This window comes from Eufriesea mexicana, unplaced genomic scaffold (assembly GCF_001483705.2).
Source record: "Eufriesea mexicana isolate 0111107269 unplaced genomic scaffold, ASM148370v2 scaffold2481, whole genome shotgun sequence".
Lineage (NCBI taxonomy): Eukaryota > Metazoa > Arthropoda > Insecta > Hymenoptera > Apidae > Eufriesea > Eufriesea mexicana.
In genome coordinates, this window is record NW_016910539.1 from 47,693 (window position 1) to 65,316 (window position 17,624).

The 17,624-nt window shown below is 35.8% G+C and overlaps 2 protein-coding genes across 5 annotated transcripts in view; both read left to right on the plus strand.

The window, feature by feature from the left end:
• The first annotated feature begins 8,609 nt into the window (after positions 1-8,609).
• LOC108550030 (dnaJ homolog subfamily C member 8) lies at positions 8,610-10,053 on the plus strand. The gene is made up of 6 exons (XM_017903624.1): positions 8,610-8,687; positions 9,039-9,197; positions 9,276-9,342; positions 9,404-9,498; positions 9,578-9,717; positions 9,801-10,053. Exons 1-6 carry the CDS (start codon positions 8,610-8,612, stop codon positions 10,033-10,035), a joined length of 774 nt encoding a protein of 257 aa, XP_017759113.1. The 3' UTR covers positions 10,036-10,053.
• A 5,193-nt stretch (positions 10,054-15,246) lies between these two features.
• LOC108550033 (uncharacterized) overlaps positions 15,247-17,624 on the plus strand; it is an 84,898-nt gene continuing 82,520 nt past the window's right edge. For 3 of the 4 annotated variants that reach the window (XM_017903627.1, XM_017903629.1, XM_017903630.1), the window contains exon 1: positions 15,247-15,960. In XM_017903627.1, coding sequence (XP_017759116.1) covers positions 15,896-15,960 — 65 coding nt within the window. In that variant the 5' untranslated portion in view covers positions 15,247-15,895. The remainder of the gene's footprint in view (positions 15,961-17,624) is intronic. The other variant, XM_017903628.1, reaches the window with a different exon arrangement.

Genomic DNA, 17,624 nt, shown 5'->3' on the forward strand with positions numbered 1-17,624 from the left:
TACTACGATCTTCGAGATATCGAATAATAAGGAAATCGGTGGTTCAATTTGAAAATTCGTCGAATTAAAATGAAAGACAATTGGAGTGAAGCACCAAGTAGCGGAGCTGGAGGTAATTCCAACATAGAGAAGAAATCGAACTGATCATCTTAGTTTCTGATTCCGATCGGAATAGCCGCTTGCACGTTGAAACACAAAATAAGAGATTACACCAGCGCGTTTCACGCGTAAACGCCGTGAACGTGGTGTAGAATTTTTATTAAGGCAGCTAATGTCGCTCATAACGTCGAGAAATCCTGAGAATGTTAGATTTGTAAGACGTGTCCCAGTCGTCGAGCGTGTGTATACGCGTGTGTGTCCTTTTGTGTACAAATTATAATACCGTATGCGCGTGCGTGTGCTTATTGAAAATAAAACTAAAAAAAATTGATTAAACGGATTAAATGTGAATCGCGATATTCTGCTTCCTGCTACTCGTAATATGCGACGCCGCCATTTTGCGCAGCGCGAACCTAACGACAGTTTGTTGAGCAAACGAGACCTCTCTTTACCTACGAACAGGACAAACAGTAGCAATCTAGTAAAATAATTATACTTATCCCTTATAAAGTATCGCTTAGCGAGTGACACAACTGTTTTTCGTAACGTCTGAACATTTTTGCTTCGACTACGATGAAAACTATTGAGTATAACGTTGTTAACTTAATTAATAATCGATGTCACGTGAGATGGCGCAACTGATATAATACGCGACGTATAGCATGTTGATGTTGTCGAAAGAAGACAGATTTATCGTATACGTAGATTGTTTCATTCGAAAGTTTCTTCTTTATTTTCCAGCGAATTTAATTTGATCGGTAATTCGTATCGCGTGTTTTATCTTTTTTTTTCAAATTACTTGTCAAAAATCGTACGAGGGAATAAGAAATTGTAAGAGCTTAGATAATGAGAATTGTGCTAAAATTTTCGAGTTTCTCCACGATATTTTCAAATTTATACGAGTAATTTTTTCCAAATTGAATTATTTTATAAAGTATTCGCGATAATATATCTTCGTATTTCCTTCCATTTCATTTTTCATTGAACTACTTCGTTATTTTGCATAGGATATTTCTTAATACTCGTAAAATAAAAATCTTAAGAGAGTTTAAACTTTATCTATCTTGAATATATATAAATATATATAAATATATTTTTTTGGATCTATCGAAGATGAGAAAAATTGCTATCGATATCTTTATTTCATGCAGGAAGCAGTTTCACTTGCATTGTCCTGTGCGAGCTTCTTTTACATCTGTTGAAAGACTATAAAACGTATGTATATTCGACTCCACTTGAAACGGAATTATCTACTTTGTATATCGAAGTAATGATAGCGATAGGTCGCACATAATGTTATCGCATATTAAGGCAGAAAAGTGAGGATGTATCACAAGATATATAATTGTTAATTTGATATAACAAACATATCGTCATTGTCACATATACATGCATAATATAGTCATAAAGACAGGTACATGAATCCACAGAAACAGACACATGTACGTACGTACGTACGTACTTTACATGTTGCAGTCTAATCGTAAATAATTATTATAATAAACATGGGATTATCCATCATTCTACGTAATGTCGATTGGACTCATGTCTCCTTGTCGATGGAGTACACATGTACGTACGCAAACAACATATTTTCTATTGCATTTAGCAACGAGCATTATTACGCTGCGCTATTGTTTTGATAAAGACAGCTAAATTAATGCAATGCCACGTTCGCTATAAATTGTGACAAATATCTGTGCTCGTATATTAAATTGACCTCAATTATAAGACAAGCGTAAGACGAGTTATTCTGCTAAAATTACTAACTTTTCAGAAATTTTACATACAAATTTGGAATTTAAAATAAAATATAAATTCCATGGCATTATTCGCTTTCCACTGAAATATTTTGGAAGTAGCAGAGAATGGATCGAAAATAATAGCGAACTATAACAATAAAAATTCACGTCTTGTAATTTTAATATTCGAAAATCAGTGGAAACTAAAATTAAATTCTACTGACAATATTAAAATACAATTTTAATAATTTCAACAGTCAATTAATCAAATTAATCGGATATAACAACGAATTATAGCGAATGTGTGATTCGAATGCAAATCACCATACAATCTAACAAATTTTTACAGAACTTTCGTTTGAAAGAAAATTTGCGTGACGCCATTTGCACGTTTAACACGATAAATTAAAATAAAAATGGCGGAAATTCATAAGGATCTGCTTCTACACGAACAACTACGATTTTCATAACACTCGAAACAAGCACTTACCGCGAATTTATTTTAACACATGCTATTGTGATATTGATTTCCATTTCAAGCGAAACACTAGACAGCCTTTGAAACTCTATACCGAGCGTTTTATCGTTAAGATCTAGTCTTAAAAGAAACAAAGATACGAATAATCTACTACTTAAGTAATATATAAGAAATGAAAAAAAAAAACAATGGCTGACAGCTCGAAATCAAAATGCAACATAGAATGCGCGACATACATTGAGATGACAGGATGATCCGTCATTAAATCGTGGATCCTTTTCAATGTGTGTCGATGACTAGTGACCCACAGTCTGTTCCCTTGTGTCTTTAAAACCGTTCTCGTATCAAAAAGCATATTGCAATAGTGGATTATATGTATATGAAATAGGATGCCACGGAAATGCTGGGTACAGGCATATACTTAGAATGCTAAAACGATAATAATTAAGTTATTACATGGCATACTCGGTGACTAACATTGAGAAAGTAATTTGTACTTTCGTAAACGCGAATTTCTCTTTACAAATAGATGCATCAAAGCATGGCGAAACTCGATAGCTGAGACCTTCTACTGTTTGAGAATCAAATTTTCCAGGGAATCAAATATTTTTCGAGAGGTATTCGTTTCCAGCGCATCGATCCTCAGTTTATCGAAATGCAACGCGTACAAAATCAAATTCTAAGCGACCGCGAATGACGAGCTTATGCGACCAGTGCTTTAATTGTTACGAATTTCGTGATAATTTTGCGTTTGTATGATATACATATGCGTTCTCCGTTGAGGTATATATGTATCAAATTTTGCGAATCAAACTTGCGTAGCTTCGAGTGAAATTTAAAGGTACAGAAAGGGATGGAAACTTGAAGAATCGGATGGAATATAGATCATTTGCGAAATTATGTTACGAGGTTTTATTAAACATTTTTTTGTCTGCATCCAGCAAGTCTATATGAAGGAAAACACGTACTGTACTGACTGTTTAGAGTAGTGCTTTTGTCGTAGGTATTTACCTTAGTCGATAACTTGTGTATATAAAGAAACGTAAAATATTTAAAGAGATTTCACGACACAAAGAACTACACTACAGCTTAATAATTTTCCGGTTTATTTTCTATCGATTTCGCCTAATTTCGCTACCTAGCACGAATAATAACTGCGATTTTTAAATCCTTCAATTAGTCTTTAAATACGTTAAACAAATCTGTACAATCAAATTTGCTTGTGCTCGAAATCAAAAGAATCCAGTATCAAATACTTAATGATCAAAACTCAGTCGAAATGTTGATTAATTATATTACATTTCCCAAATCGTTTGTCTATTTTGATATCGATATAAAGACCAAAATCAACCTAAAAATTACCAAAAGATATCGCTCGTGATGTATATCGATTGTGAAATTTTGTTTCGCGAATGTTAACTGGTCAAATTCTATTTATGATATCTATTATAGCAAGATACATTTACGATTACCTTGGGATAATTCAGTCGCAAAGTCACAATTTATATTTTTTACGCAAAACAAGATACCTTCTTAGACCAATGATCGTGTAACGTTAAGGATATAGCGTAAAGCAAAACGTATATGTAGCGAAGGAATAAAGCTATACTCGATGCAATGTCTTTGAATTGATAAATATAGCAAGCGTGCTCGCCTTTTTGATGAAACTAGGAGAGTGCCAAATAGATTTTGAAAGTTTATACGTGTGTGCAAGTGCGAATATAGCGTTGTGCGATGGCATACATTCGCGAGTGTTACTGTACAATTTTTATATAGCGTATTGTACGTAATAACGTAGCTTTGTTTCGCTGGGCTGATCGTCAATTAGATATACGTCAAAATTTTTGATAACTTCATAAGGAATTTTTGCGTATGAGTAATTTGTACATTAACACGTTGAGTCCGGCGTCGGTACCTAGGGACTTTTCATTTGGACAGTGTCGATCCGTGGGACCGATAGTATCAAAGTTAAAAAATAAATGTAGGAATGGAATGAGTGCGGCCCTGAAAGAATGTCAAAAGTGTTTGGGCCTAGAAAGAAAGTAACCGCGTGTAAGAGGATCGACTGCAAAGAATGTTTATGATAGAGTCGAATAAAAGTTTAGGAATGCATCCAAAGTAGTTGAAGTACCTGACCCACCGAGGTTGCGTGGGAAAGGGCATGATAGAGAAAGAAAGCCTGAGTATGGAAGAGTGGACAGAATGAATGATTAAAAGTAAGGGTGCAAGAGCGTGAGCGGACCGTTTGCAAAAACAGTGTGCAAAGACAGTTTGGAAAGGCAGTCCATCAGTTACAGTCTATCAGTTTGAGTTTAGAGTGTCAGTTTATGAAATTCAGTTGTAAGAGTCAGTTTTAAGAAGGATCAGAGAAGTGTGCCCATAGCGAATCTCTCTTGTTTCACAGCTAACCGCTGTCATTCGATTTACACGCTTATTTTATTACAACAATACTATCTTAAGTCAATCCACCCAAAAACGATCCTACATAAATGTAGTAATTTTAATGATATCTATTGAAACACTCTAAACAAAAATATGGTTTTCCTTTGCATGTGTTACAAAACGTGACGACCTTTTTAGTCAAATTTCTGGCTGTCTTGGGTCCGAATAGCGTTGAATTTTGTTATAACATCGGAAAGGACAGGAATATCGACGCCAGGCTCAACGTGTTAAACGATCCATTATACATGAAATCAAACTTGTCTTAATTTCGATGAAAGCGATATTTAATCAAATTTATCATCTATAAATGAGAATATATGAGAAATGAGTTATCATCTGAGCCTGTAAAGATCCAGAATCACACCAGCGAAATAAATTATCTATAATTTAAGTATAATTACGATGAATATATACAGATGTCCGATACGAGAGATCTACCTAATGTGTTTAAAGAGTGTGTACATGGTAGAGGTAATAACTCTGTTAATGTCTCATAGAAATGTATAACATTCAATGGTGCTTTGGTTTCCCGCGTGATGTTATTAAGAGAGGTCTTTAAAAATACGATATTTCTTACGAGAAATATTTAGCTTCTCCCCATTCCGGATAAGTTATACGTAGCAATATGGCCATAGGAATAATGAAATTTTTTATTAAAAAAAAGATTGAATTTGCTTCGACACGTGCACGTTTTTATATAAATCGGCCCAATAATTAAAAAATGCTTCAAGAGTACTCGATAGCAAGTACCCTTATGGGGTACAGAGTTTCTACCACGAGAGAGAAAAAAATCGGCAAGCTTGAGCGACGAACGAAGATCAATTATGAAATCAAAGGACCATTATCCGCTGATTAAATATACATAAGTGTACAATAACGTTAATCGATCGGCAAGACATACTTATAGCTTCCTGTGAAAACTCAATTTTCGTAACCTCGTCTCGCGCTCTCGATAAGTGTGTGTTTATGGATCCATCAATGAAAATTCGACCAATCTGTATGTCTATAACCAGTAATCGTACGCTGTTCGGCACACGTCTCATCTACGCGTCTGAACGATGCACTTGTGTAAGTCAGATATACATATTCGCTTTATTACGATAAGCTTCTGGGTGCATATCGATAAGTTACGATAGATGTAAATTTTTACGGACAAAAGAAGAAGAAAAAAAAAAATGAAAAAAGAATACAAATATATATATTTTGACAGAAACTTCACGAGGAAGTTCGCGAAAATCTTGAGGAGGACCTTCACCGAGACTGTTCGTTTAGCGCGAGCGTCTGCAAAGAGCAAAGAGTTTCCATGACAGACGTTCAACATCGCATCTCCTTGTAAAAGAAATTCTAATGTCTTCGTGATATTTTCTGATAGAACGTATCGACGCCGCGAATCGAATTGTTTCGCACGTTCCAGATCCCATTCCGCGAATGCTAATTACGATAATTCGTGTTCCGTGAGAGACCATGGGATCACGGTCCATCTCGAAGGAAGGCATCAGCAAAGGAAGGGTCGCAGAGAATTTCAGGATAGAATTTTTCTAATTTCATAAACATTAGTGGGTGACTATAGCTTTTCGTTCTCTTATCCGCAATTATGACCTACGATGGGTTGCCCCGTACGCAGTTTTGAACAAGACGATTTCATTCACGCACTGTTAAAGTTCTACGGAATAGAGACGTCGAGGTGTCGTTAGTACAGCTAGCTTCGTGTACTTCGTTGTAATACGTGCGGTTCAATAAGCGGTCAGATTGTATGAATATATAAATAAGTCAATCACCTGGCTAGATCGACTGAAGGAACATATTACATAGGATTATACAGGTTGTCTGTTATCGTTTATATATCGTGCGATCATTGCAGTCAATAGTTATCGAGAACATAGATTCCCAAAATCGGTGTGTGAACTTTATTCAGCACGTTACGGCGTCGCGAAAAAATTCGCAAATGCTTGTCGAATTTCGATCATTGGTACCATTAATCGCTAGTCCGTGTAGAATTTATAATATACATATAATCACTTGTGGTAAAAAGAAAAAAAAAGGAGATAAGCTATTGTGATGTTTGTATGTTCGTTACGGTAGAGCAGCGAGGTCGGATTCGTCTAGGAACGCATATAGTGTACAGCTATACTATAATCTATGGCATGGTTTCAATTTTTATCGGTTCCCATAATATGTATTTGGTGATTTATCGAGGTATAGTTGGAGTACGATACGCACTTTGATCAGTCGTAAGTTTGTTTTAATAATTTCTTATATATTCCTTTCCGATCGGATACAGTAGGTCCCTGTATAACCCTACCCTATAACGTGTAAATTTTACGTTTCTGTTTTGATCGTATAAAATAAAGTGCATATTTAAATTATACGTCATATCGAAAAGAAAATATTTAATTTTTAATTATTTCTTTCTAGCTTTTTGCACTCTTGATCTCGTATAACTCGAAATAGCTGTATAACTCTGAATCTGTCGTGTTATAGAGGGCCCTATTATACCAGATATTTCATAGTATCGCGAAAATGGAGATGGAAAATCTGACTGTACAAATTACGTTTGAACGACAAAGAAAATCGTTTCGTACTTCATCTTCGATATGTTTAATGCAACTATACAGTATCCCTCGTCAAAAAGAAAAAAATGAAAAAAACATCGATGTCCTGACTGTTTCGTGTTCAACTAAAGTTTTTGATGTTTTAATAACTGCTTCGTTAAAGAAATAGAATCTTAACGTCGATGCTGCTGGTATTCTTTATTCGTTCGTTCCCTTCTTTTATTTAAAAGAAAAATTCGTAAATTCTTTATTTCTTAAATTCTAACGTATAATTTTTGTTCGTGGTATATCGGTGTATGCTTTCATGTTTAATAATTGCAGTTACCAAATAGATTTAATAGAAGTATAGCAAAGAACGTTAAGATTCTGGAAAAAAGATAGAGCTAGAAGAAAAAGTGAATAGACGACGAGTTGCGTAATGTCGATGTATGTAAGTAAAATTAGTTTGCAATTCATGTAACTAGTTAACAGATGGACGTGGCGTATGTTAGAAAGCAAGGGAAATGTTACAAGGAAATTGTGTGTGTTTGTAATCGCGTTCCTTAAACAGACTGGCCCTCATAGGTAACATTAAAGTAACGCGTTTATGTATGAACTGGTGTTCAATAGTACACGATTAGCTACTAGATATCATGCTAGATTAGTAAAAATGTAATGTATGCTAGATGTTATAGTGTCGTAATAGTGTTTACACCTTCCTATTTACGCATTCTGTGTTTCCTGATGGAAGATAGCAAGTAGTTGTGTGTACATGCTAGACTAGTTTTAACAATTAGACCTTAGTCATTGATTTGAACGGAATATTATGCTACAGTATATACTGAATGTACCATTTTAATTTTCTCTAATACGTCTTTGTTACCGCTATAAAACTTCACTTGTTTATTGGTTGTTAAGCTTTGTTAATAAAATACTATAAGATTTTAAACGACTTTTTTCTCGACTTTCAATACATTCACTGCACCTTCCCTGTTCAATTTATTACAACATAACGTATACGTTATAATTTGATTAATTTTATTAAATCTTTTTATGTACATAAATACATTCTACGAAATTATTTCTAGAATATCACTTAAAAATGGTAAAATTTATTTCGCCCACTAGATAAATTTGGCACATTTTATTACGTATTAAAAATTATCTCCTATTACGATAGAAGAAATAGCATATGATTTGCAATAAGTCATATTTATAATAGCTTCTTTAAATAGACGGATGAAAAATTAGTCCATGCGAAATGCTAACTTTTAACAGGCGGCACCACTAATAGCATGAAAGTTAGTAACAATCAAGATGGCTGCTACTAACTCGAATATATCCAGTGATAGTCCAACCAAGAAAGAGGACGAATTCAATGAATTTTATTCAGAAGTATGTAAATTCCGAATGACAACGTGTCGTTAGACTCTCAATCTGTGTAAAAGTCCGTTTTTGATATAATTCTTGATTATATAACTGTAAACACTTATACCTCACGTTAAGGGTTAACAAACGTCACTATGTATGCATTAAACAATAATAATAAATCGAATTTAAAGCACAATATATCATACAGTTTCTCATTATTTAATAAGCATTACCTAACATTTCTTGATATATAATAAAATAAACTGCTTTTCCAGTAAACTTTCGAGTTATAAATAAGCCTAACCTTTACAAAGGTATTCGCGCCCTAAACAAATAGTTGTTTCTCGATCTGTAAGACGTTCTATTTTTCTGTAGGTGAAGGAAATAGAAAAAAGGGATTCGGTATTAACTCCTAAACAACAAATCGACCGATTACTTCGACCTGGATCATCTTATTTCAATTTAAATCCCTTTGAAGTATTACAAATTGATCCATCCACCTCTATAGATGAAATCAAGAAAAAATATCGACGTGTAAGTAAAAACTCCTGTACTTTTAGTATAATATGTAAATTTTTAAATGTATATTAGTAAATTATTTTGATTTTATAGATGTCAATTCTTGTACATCCTGATAAAAACCAGGATGACGCAGAGCGTGCACAGCAAGCATTTGAAAGTATGTATTTATTTCTATCTTTAAGAATAACAGATTTTCAAAATTATTTATGTGGTTATAGTTGTTAACAAAGCATGGAAAACACTGGAAAATGAAGAAACTAGAGCAAAATGTATGGATGTTATAGAAGAAGCGAAAGCTAGGACTGATCACATGGTATAAATAATGAAAGACTACTTTTTTCTTGCTTATGAAAATATGTGTGTAACTTATTTAATAGTTAAAAATTTATTAGATCGTAGAAAAGAAGAAAAAGTTAAAAAAGGAAGGAAAAACAGAAAGTGCGAATGTACTTGAAGAAGAAACAGAAGAAGGTTACAGACACGCAGTTTGGGTTATGACCATGAAACTCTTTGCCGATATGGAAAGAAGAAGGTGAATTTGAATAATGATGATAGTTTGTAGAATTGATTTTATTCATTGTAACTAATCAAACTCGTTCTTTTTTTATTACGTAGGAGAGAATTAGCTACTAGAGATGCAGAGCAACGTAAAAGGAAACGAGAAGAGGAACTCTCTGCAGAAGCACAAGCTGCGTTAGAACGTGAGTGGCAAAAAAATTTTGAGGAATCACGACAATCAAGAGTTGATAGTTGGAAAGCTTTCCAATCTGGTGCTAGTGCCACAAAACAAAAGAAAGCAAAAAAATTAAAAGCTTTCAGGCCCCCCAAAACGAAAGCTGAATCACGATAATTAAACAATTGTTCCTGATGCCTGACATAGATTCTTTTATTTGATACAGCATTTCATATTTCTTGCAAAAAAAGAAAAAGTAGTTTAAATAGCATGTTCTCACTATGTGACATCAGATTATCGAATTCATTAAAACTAATTGGAACTGTTCTCATTTGAAATTCATTTTTTAGTATTTGTTAATCAAAAATTTGTGATTTAATGCTAATTAAGAAAATCATCAAAATCAGGTGTCAAAGTAGAGAATGAGTTATAAGAAGAGTGGTGAGTACATTGAGCAGCAAAGTGTGAGTATGGTTAGCGTATGCATCTTTCAAGAATAATCTGTATGTTTGTTGAATGTACGTGTATGTATGAACGTACATAGTTGTGATATATTTACATGGCCCGAGTAAGTTTAACTTTAACATGAAATCTTGGTCTAATCAAATTATTGCATAAAATATAAGGCAGTTTATTATACATTGTATACTATATATTGTTGGATAACAAATGTCAATTTTATGATATATATGTACCTCATATTTTTATCTGAAATATACAATTACATGACACAATGCTTTAAAAAAGGAGAATATTTAAACTATTCTAATTTGTCAAATAGACTCGAAATTGGTATTTATTAAGTTTTTATATACCTCTTCGAATTGCAGTACAGCAATAGTCTATAATTCAAAGAATATTGCTATACTTTAAAGCTACAAGGTGACTTGAAATGCAATATATAGTAATAAAGGTAAAGTATAAAAATATGTTCTTTTGCAGAACATAACCTCTGTTTATATATTGCAAGAAAAATTTGACTTTGTGTATTCATATTGTGCTTGCACAACCTATTGCTATATAACATTGTGTGATATAATCATTATATTATTCTAAGATAAATTATTTCATCTGTATTTGATACATACGTAATGCGGATGAAATTACAACGTTCTTGGTATTTCTTTTTTTCCTCAATTGTTACACTTTCAATAAACACTTCGTTTTTACACTAACAATTAATTCACTGTTAACGACAATACGTAGCCATATTAACATTTGAAAATTTTGAACCACTGCTACCAATGACATCAAGTACACTACCAATAAATAGTATGCGTATTATATTTTAATGCATATACTTCGTTTGAAAGTTAGAAAATATAAATACATTATTTTTGTTTTGATTTTACGAAACACATTGAGCAAGGTGATACGACAATATTTTACGTTTCACTGTCATTGAAACAACTTAACGGGCCATGTATTCATAACTTCCGGTTTTCAATAGGTATTGCATAATGGATGTTATATCTTGACGTACACTTGGTCCAATTGTAATTTGTAAGATTATTGTAAGGAGAAAAATTTCTAAAGCGTAAGCTTTCTCATTGCAAGTCACTTTGGATAGTCTTACTAACATATGAAAGTCAATGTTGTACAAGTGCCGATGAGAGTAAACGGTGAGATGGTGTGCATGCGTGTGTACATGTGCGTAGGCGCGGCGCGTGTGTGTGTGTGTGCGTGTGTGTGTAAACAATAAAATCGCAAAATGAAATTTTTATTAAAGATCGAATGAATGATCATTACGCGAAATAACCTTTATTTTTAATTTTTTCTCTTTTTTTTAATATGGGTTTTTCTATGCTGCCATAAACTTTAATAATTCCGATTTATATATCAACGCAATATCAATGATCGGTTTACTACCACCAAGTAATACCAAATAATGCGTTATACAATACACACTCGAAGGATGCCTCGTTTGTTTATAATGTTTGTACAATACTGGGTAGTAGGAAAAATACCTAATCATGGTTTTTATTTATATGTACAAAAATTTCATTATATCACACAGCAAATGATATTAGAAATATTCAGTCCAACAGCATCGATTGAGGAATTAATTTCTTTTTTTCAAATTAATTAAAACTTTTCATTCATCCGTAAGAATGTTAAATAACATGAATACATTATAGTATTATTTAATGCAATAGAAGATTCATTTTGTACAAGTACTAAAGTATAAGTCGTCAATGATAATTTGTATTGTTCTTTATTTAGTTCGATCATTTGTTATTAATGTATTCGTCTTGTATATTATGACGTCCATGGGATATAAAATGTAAATATGATACATATCGAGTATTCATAATTTAATAACTCCACTCAGGGTGTATGAAAAACATGCTAACATTTATGTGACGGATTAATTCAGTACGAGCTATTCGCAAAAACTTTTTGCAAACATAAGCCTAGATAAATATATTCCGAATAATGTGATATGCGAATATGGAATTAATGGCGCGCGAGGTGTAAACGTTATATGGAAATCGAACAACTCACAAGTGTTCACTTTATTTGTTTACGTAAATGTACAAATTTTTTATGCACTCTATACTCGTAATAGTAGAAAACGAAGAACGAAGATTTTACAACCTTTATATTATGTAATCATGTTTTATAGTTGTCAACTGTTTCATCAGACTGTACTTATAATACAGTTCGCGTATTTTTCTCTTTTTTTTTAGTTTTGCATCATAACTCGATAAGAATATTGCAAGAAACAGGTTATTCACACATATAGATGTCTAATAACGTATTAAAAATATTCGAGACTGTGAAACTGCAGAAACGACACACACAACACAACTAAACCTATTGTAAGTAACATTAACAGTATCTTTTACTTTTATTAAAATTGTGTTTATAGTATTAAACATACTAATGACTATCCACGATCTTGTCTTTTTTACTCTTTGCATGCGCATGCTGAATAAAAGTAACGCTCTCATTCATATTGTGTTCCAGCCTAGGAATATTGTAAAATATTATAATTGTTTATGTGTAATGTTCGTTTTAATTATTACTTGCTAAACAGTTCGTCGCCATAGTGCCTTTCAAAGCTGCTGCACTAGCAATGACTTACGATGAAATGCATTTTACGTGACTGTACACTTCCATCCGGAGTGTGTACGTGAGTTGCATATAGAAATGTGTTAGCCAAAACCGTACACATACAAACGTATCTTATTTATTTAATTTATTATGAATATACTTTAGCTTGGCTCAGTATTGCGCATAATACTTTTAATATTCTTTAATATTTGAAATATTTACCAATATTTTAGTGTCTTTTGTTATTATTTTTTCTTTTTCTTCTATATCTGTTTTTAAGGATATTCAAAAAGAAAAAGCAATATTTTTCTTATAAATAATAATACATTTGTTCGTTTATTATCTTTATTACGTATAATATTTGTTGTTTACATTCCAGTAGAGAGAAAATTCTTTTTTTGAAAGGTATGTTTTTGAAGCTATTAGTATCCGTATTTAAAAGGTTTACAGTGCAAAGTAGATTTATTAATGCCATTTGGTTACTGTAAATAGTTTAACTAAACTGAATAAGAAATCCTCAAGCTTGTCGAACTGTACTTTCTTCAAACATTAGCGTTTTCTATTTAAGCGTTTACTACAGTCATTCAAATTTCGTACGCTTTCGTAAAAGTTGTGATACCTGACTACTGTAATCAAAAGAGTTTGTATTAATTTAACAGAAATCTCGTGTTTAAATTAAACGTTTATTAGAAAATACCGTTGATTTATACAAATATATTCCTACAAATAAACGAAGCTAGTTTGTGTAAAATTTTTAATAAGTTTTAATACTTGCAAGCAAGAGTATTAATATTCGGTCGTGTAGTTGCGAGCTGCGCATGCGCAGTTGTGCACGAATCGAACTTCATGCGCAACAGGTAACAGTGCATTCTTGCCCTTTCAAATTTTTAGTCTGCTCCTCGAGAAATCAGTTTCTCTTTACACCAACAATTACAATCGATCGATGTGCGATTCAGGACCCAGAGAGTGAAATTCCAAGCGGAAGAACAATGACCTACAGCATGGTAATATAAGTGAATGAAATCACCAGTAAGATAAACAAACCAATACGAATTGACGTTATTGAATATTTTCAACACGAATCTCTGAAATCACCGAAATATTTCCTTCATATAAATTATTAACGCGATAAAGCAATACGAATTTATATATATTTTCTATATTATTAAAAAATATTACTAAAAAATTCACTAGAAATGAACATTTAACCTTATACCCTAATTTTCAGATAAGGTAGAATAAACAAAACAGTATCGACGTAGTTTCGTTAAGGGATATTCAGGAAAGGTGAAAGTAAGACATAATCGGCATAAAAGAAATTATGTTAACGGAAATTACGCTAATGACTTTCATCGTATACGCAAATATTGTTTCTCTCTTTCGCAACGCACAAACCGTATAAGGTAGATATTTCGTTAAAGTTACAAAAATATCGCGAGATCTATCGATTTCGTACACTGAAGATCGCAGTACGATTGCTCGAAAAGAGCTCCGTATCCGAGTAGCTGATCTGCGTACATATACATAATAAGCAAGTTTTTATCGTTGCATGTGTGCACAGGTGCTGGGAGCGTGTTCGTGTACGTTTACACGTGAACCAGCCAGGACAAATATCGATGTATAAGGATCGACACGTGAACGGGAGGGAACCGTTCTTCTTTGTAGCGCCGCTCACGCACACCGTGGAAAGAAATGTTATTTCTGCGCATATAGCCAGGTAGAAGGACGTGTTTGTACGACCGCTTCACGAATGGTACGTAAACGTCTCTCGCTCGCATACGTGAACCGTTACACAGATGGAGGCGGCGAGCATCGGTGTGCGTTCTCAACGACAGGTAAACGGAAATGCGTCTGAACGTGCACGATCACGAAGAAACTATAACCGAATGCGTGGTTGTGCACGTTTGAAAGAAGCACACGAACGTGTCCCCTCGCAAACAGGGAGCCAATGTCTGCACGTTTCATCGACGGCTGCGAAAAGGAAAAAGTCCTGGCGCGTGTTTTTTCTAAGCCAAAGAAAGCGGTACGCACAGGCACAGATACACGAGCACCGATGTCCGGTTGAAACGTATACGCTGAGGACAGTATGCAAATGAAAGGAACACCGTCTACCTGAAACGTGCGTACGCGAAAGACACGTGTGTTCATCGCGCAGCACAGGCTCGAGTCGGCGTCAGCGTAGCGTATTCGTATGTAGAGAACCGCGTGGAACCTGTTCACACACAAACGCAGAGAGAGATAAATATCCGTGTACGTAGACGATGGCGACTCGGCTGTAGGAAAAACACGTACGTACGAGGATACACGTACAGCCGAAAGATAGCGGTGTATAGCGGCTAATAGCCATCCCTACGAAGGCTGGAGCGTGGCAAGGTGTGCGTGCGCACAGGTAGAAGGAACGCGTTTCGTCCGCGGACAAACGAGCGTCTACGAACAGCGACGACCGGTACCACACAGATAAAAGAAAAATGATGGTGTGCGTGGCTGTGCACAGGTAGAAGGAAGAGAACAGCGGCAACAGAGGCAGAGGTGCGGCGTGACCGCTTCGCCGCGACACTACACGAGACTGCAGTGAGTTGGTCGCTGCCGTGCGTCGCTCTTCACTGCTTTTCGATCGACACGAACGATCGACAACCGCGGATCCGGCCGGCCGTGGATCGTGGATCGTGGAAAATCTGTGTGGACTCGCAACCTGTTGCGCTACCGGCTACCGATCTCTCATACATCGGACTCAACACGCACCACTCTAGCGGCACACCACGGCACAGTATTAGCCTTGACGGGCGCCAGCCAACCTGGACACATACTTAACTTGCACAGCTAGCGCGCGTTCACACGTGGATCGCAGCGAGTGCGCGGCATCGCTACGTGGATTCGAATCGAGGAAAGTAATCCTCGATACGTCGGATGATCGGAGGAAAGTGGCGTCGATATGTGACCCGTGATCGTGTGTCAACAGTGTGCTGGCCAGCGGAGCACCATGTCGACGACGGACGTGTTTCGCATCGCGCAACAGGGACCGCCGTCTGCCGAAGAGGAGCAAGGGTAACGTTCACCAGTGTTCTTTCGCATGGTTCGCGTGATCCGCCACTAGGTTCATCGATCCTTTGATTTTCCCCATGGAAAACACCATCTGCATGTTGTCCAGGGTTCGATAGAATTTAGGTGAACGGTCGATACGTGTGATTGTTCTGGAAGATCCGGTAGGAATGTTTTTGTTCAGGCTTCAGTTACGCATTGCTCGACTCGGAGTACGGTCTTAAAAGTGATCGCCTCGAGGAGGGGATCGTTCGGTTTGATCGGTACGAGGTATAGCCGATAGGATGTTGAATCGTCGTGTTGGAATGTCATTTAGTCATGTGTTCCTGTACGAGGTTTGACGGACGTTTAGATTTTCATGTAAAATTTATAAACCGTGCTTGCGGCGTATTTTTCATTCCAGTTACGTGGAATGATCGAATCCCGCTATGAAATAGGCACCTCGAACGAACGTGTTTCGAGGACGAATCGCGTTCGATCGAATCTTATTTACTTACCTTTATATCTCACGACCGTTTACGATTTATCAGAGTGATTTGCGTTATACTTTCTACGCTGCTCGAGGCAATAAACCTCGACGAATACGAGCCAGCGGAGCGACTGTCGAATACTGAATCGTCGGGAGTAAGACGTTCGCTTGGAAACCTGTTTTAGCACTATCCAGAATTTCTATACCAGCCGAGCAAATTAAAACACGGTAAATCGTGACTCCGTTTTGAATATTTCAACCGATTGTACCACCGAATCGGAGGTAATAATTTTCACGTCCGCCAAGAAATGAATGAAATATTTCATCCAGGGTTTTTCTCTTTCTCGGACAAGAGAGACATATTTCTTCTTGTTTCTGGGTGAAAACCAACAATGAGTGGCAGGACGGTAACGTAGCTATAATTTCGACGAATTTTTCCCAATCTATGCACGAATTACATCCTTCGCGATATTACCCAAAGTCAGTGTAGTCGAATTTTTTTGCCAGCCAAGTCTTTCTGACGCCAACGAGCGTATAATTAGACAAATGTACGGATAATGTGCGTGTACCTTTTAATGTTACTCTACCGTATAATTTGCCAGATGTTTGCAGTCACTACCATAACCGTTCGCATACTTGCTTCGTTCCAACTTTTCGTCGACAAATATCTCTTATCGCAGTCCTCGGTGTAGGTGTTTGTGAGAAATTCGAAGATGGACCAGCATAGTTCGATCCGTCATGCGAGGTGAGCGAAACGATCCGCCATGTACGAATTCGGAAGATGACTGGTCGATTTAAATCGACCTCGTGATCAGCGATTCCACAGGTGGCTATCGGTGAATAGAAAATGCGAAAAGCTTCCATATAGAGGTAGCACCACGATATTAGTCACGTTTCTCGACTGTCTCTCTCCCTCCCTCTCTCTCAATGTCAATGACTGCTCCCTCAGGGCTAGCTGTGACCCCCCGTGCGAACGAGAGTCTCGTCTTTCTGTATGTCGTAGCATATAGCCGGAGTCGAGTGGAATGGCGCTTTCACACGGAGCCATAAGGAACTCGCGATATTTATATGTATACATATACATATCGTGGCCGACACGTTGGTCCAAGTTTCTAAATGCATAAAATAGGTTCAAAAATAGCGAGCGTGTATTTTTAATCTACCATGCTGTTGTGCAGCGAATGGCTAGCTCGAGCGCGCC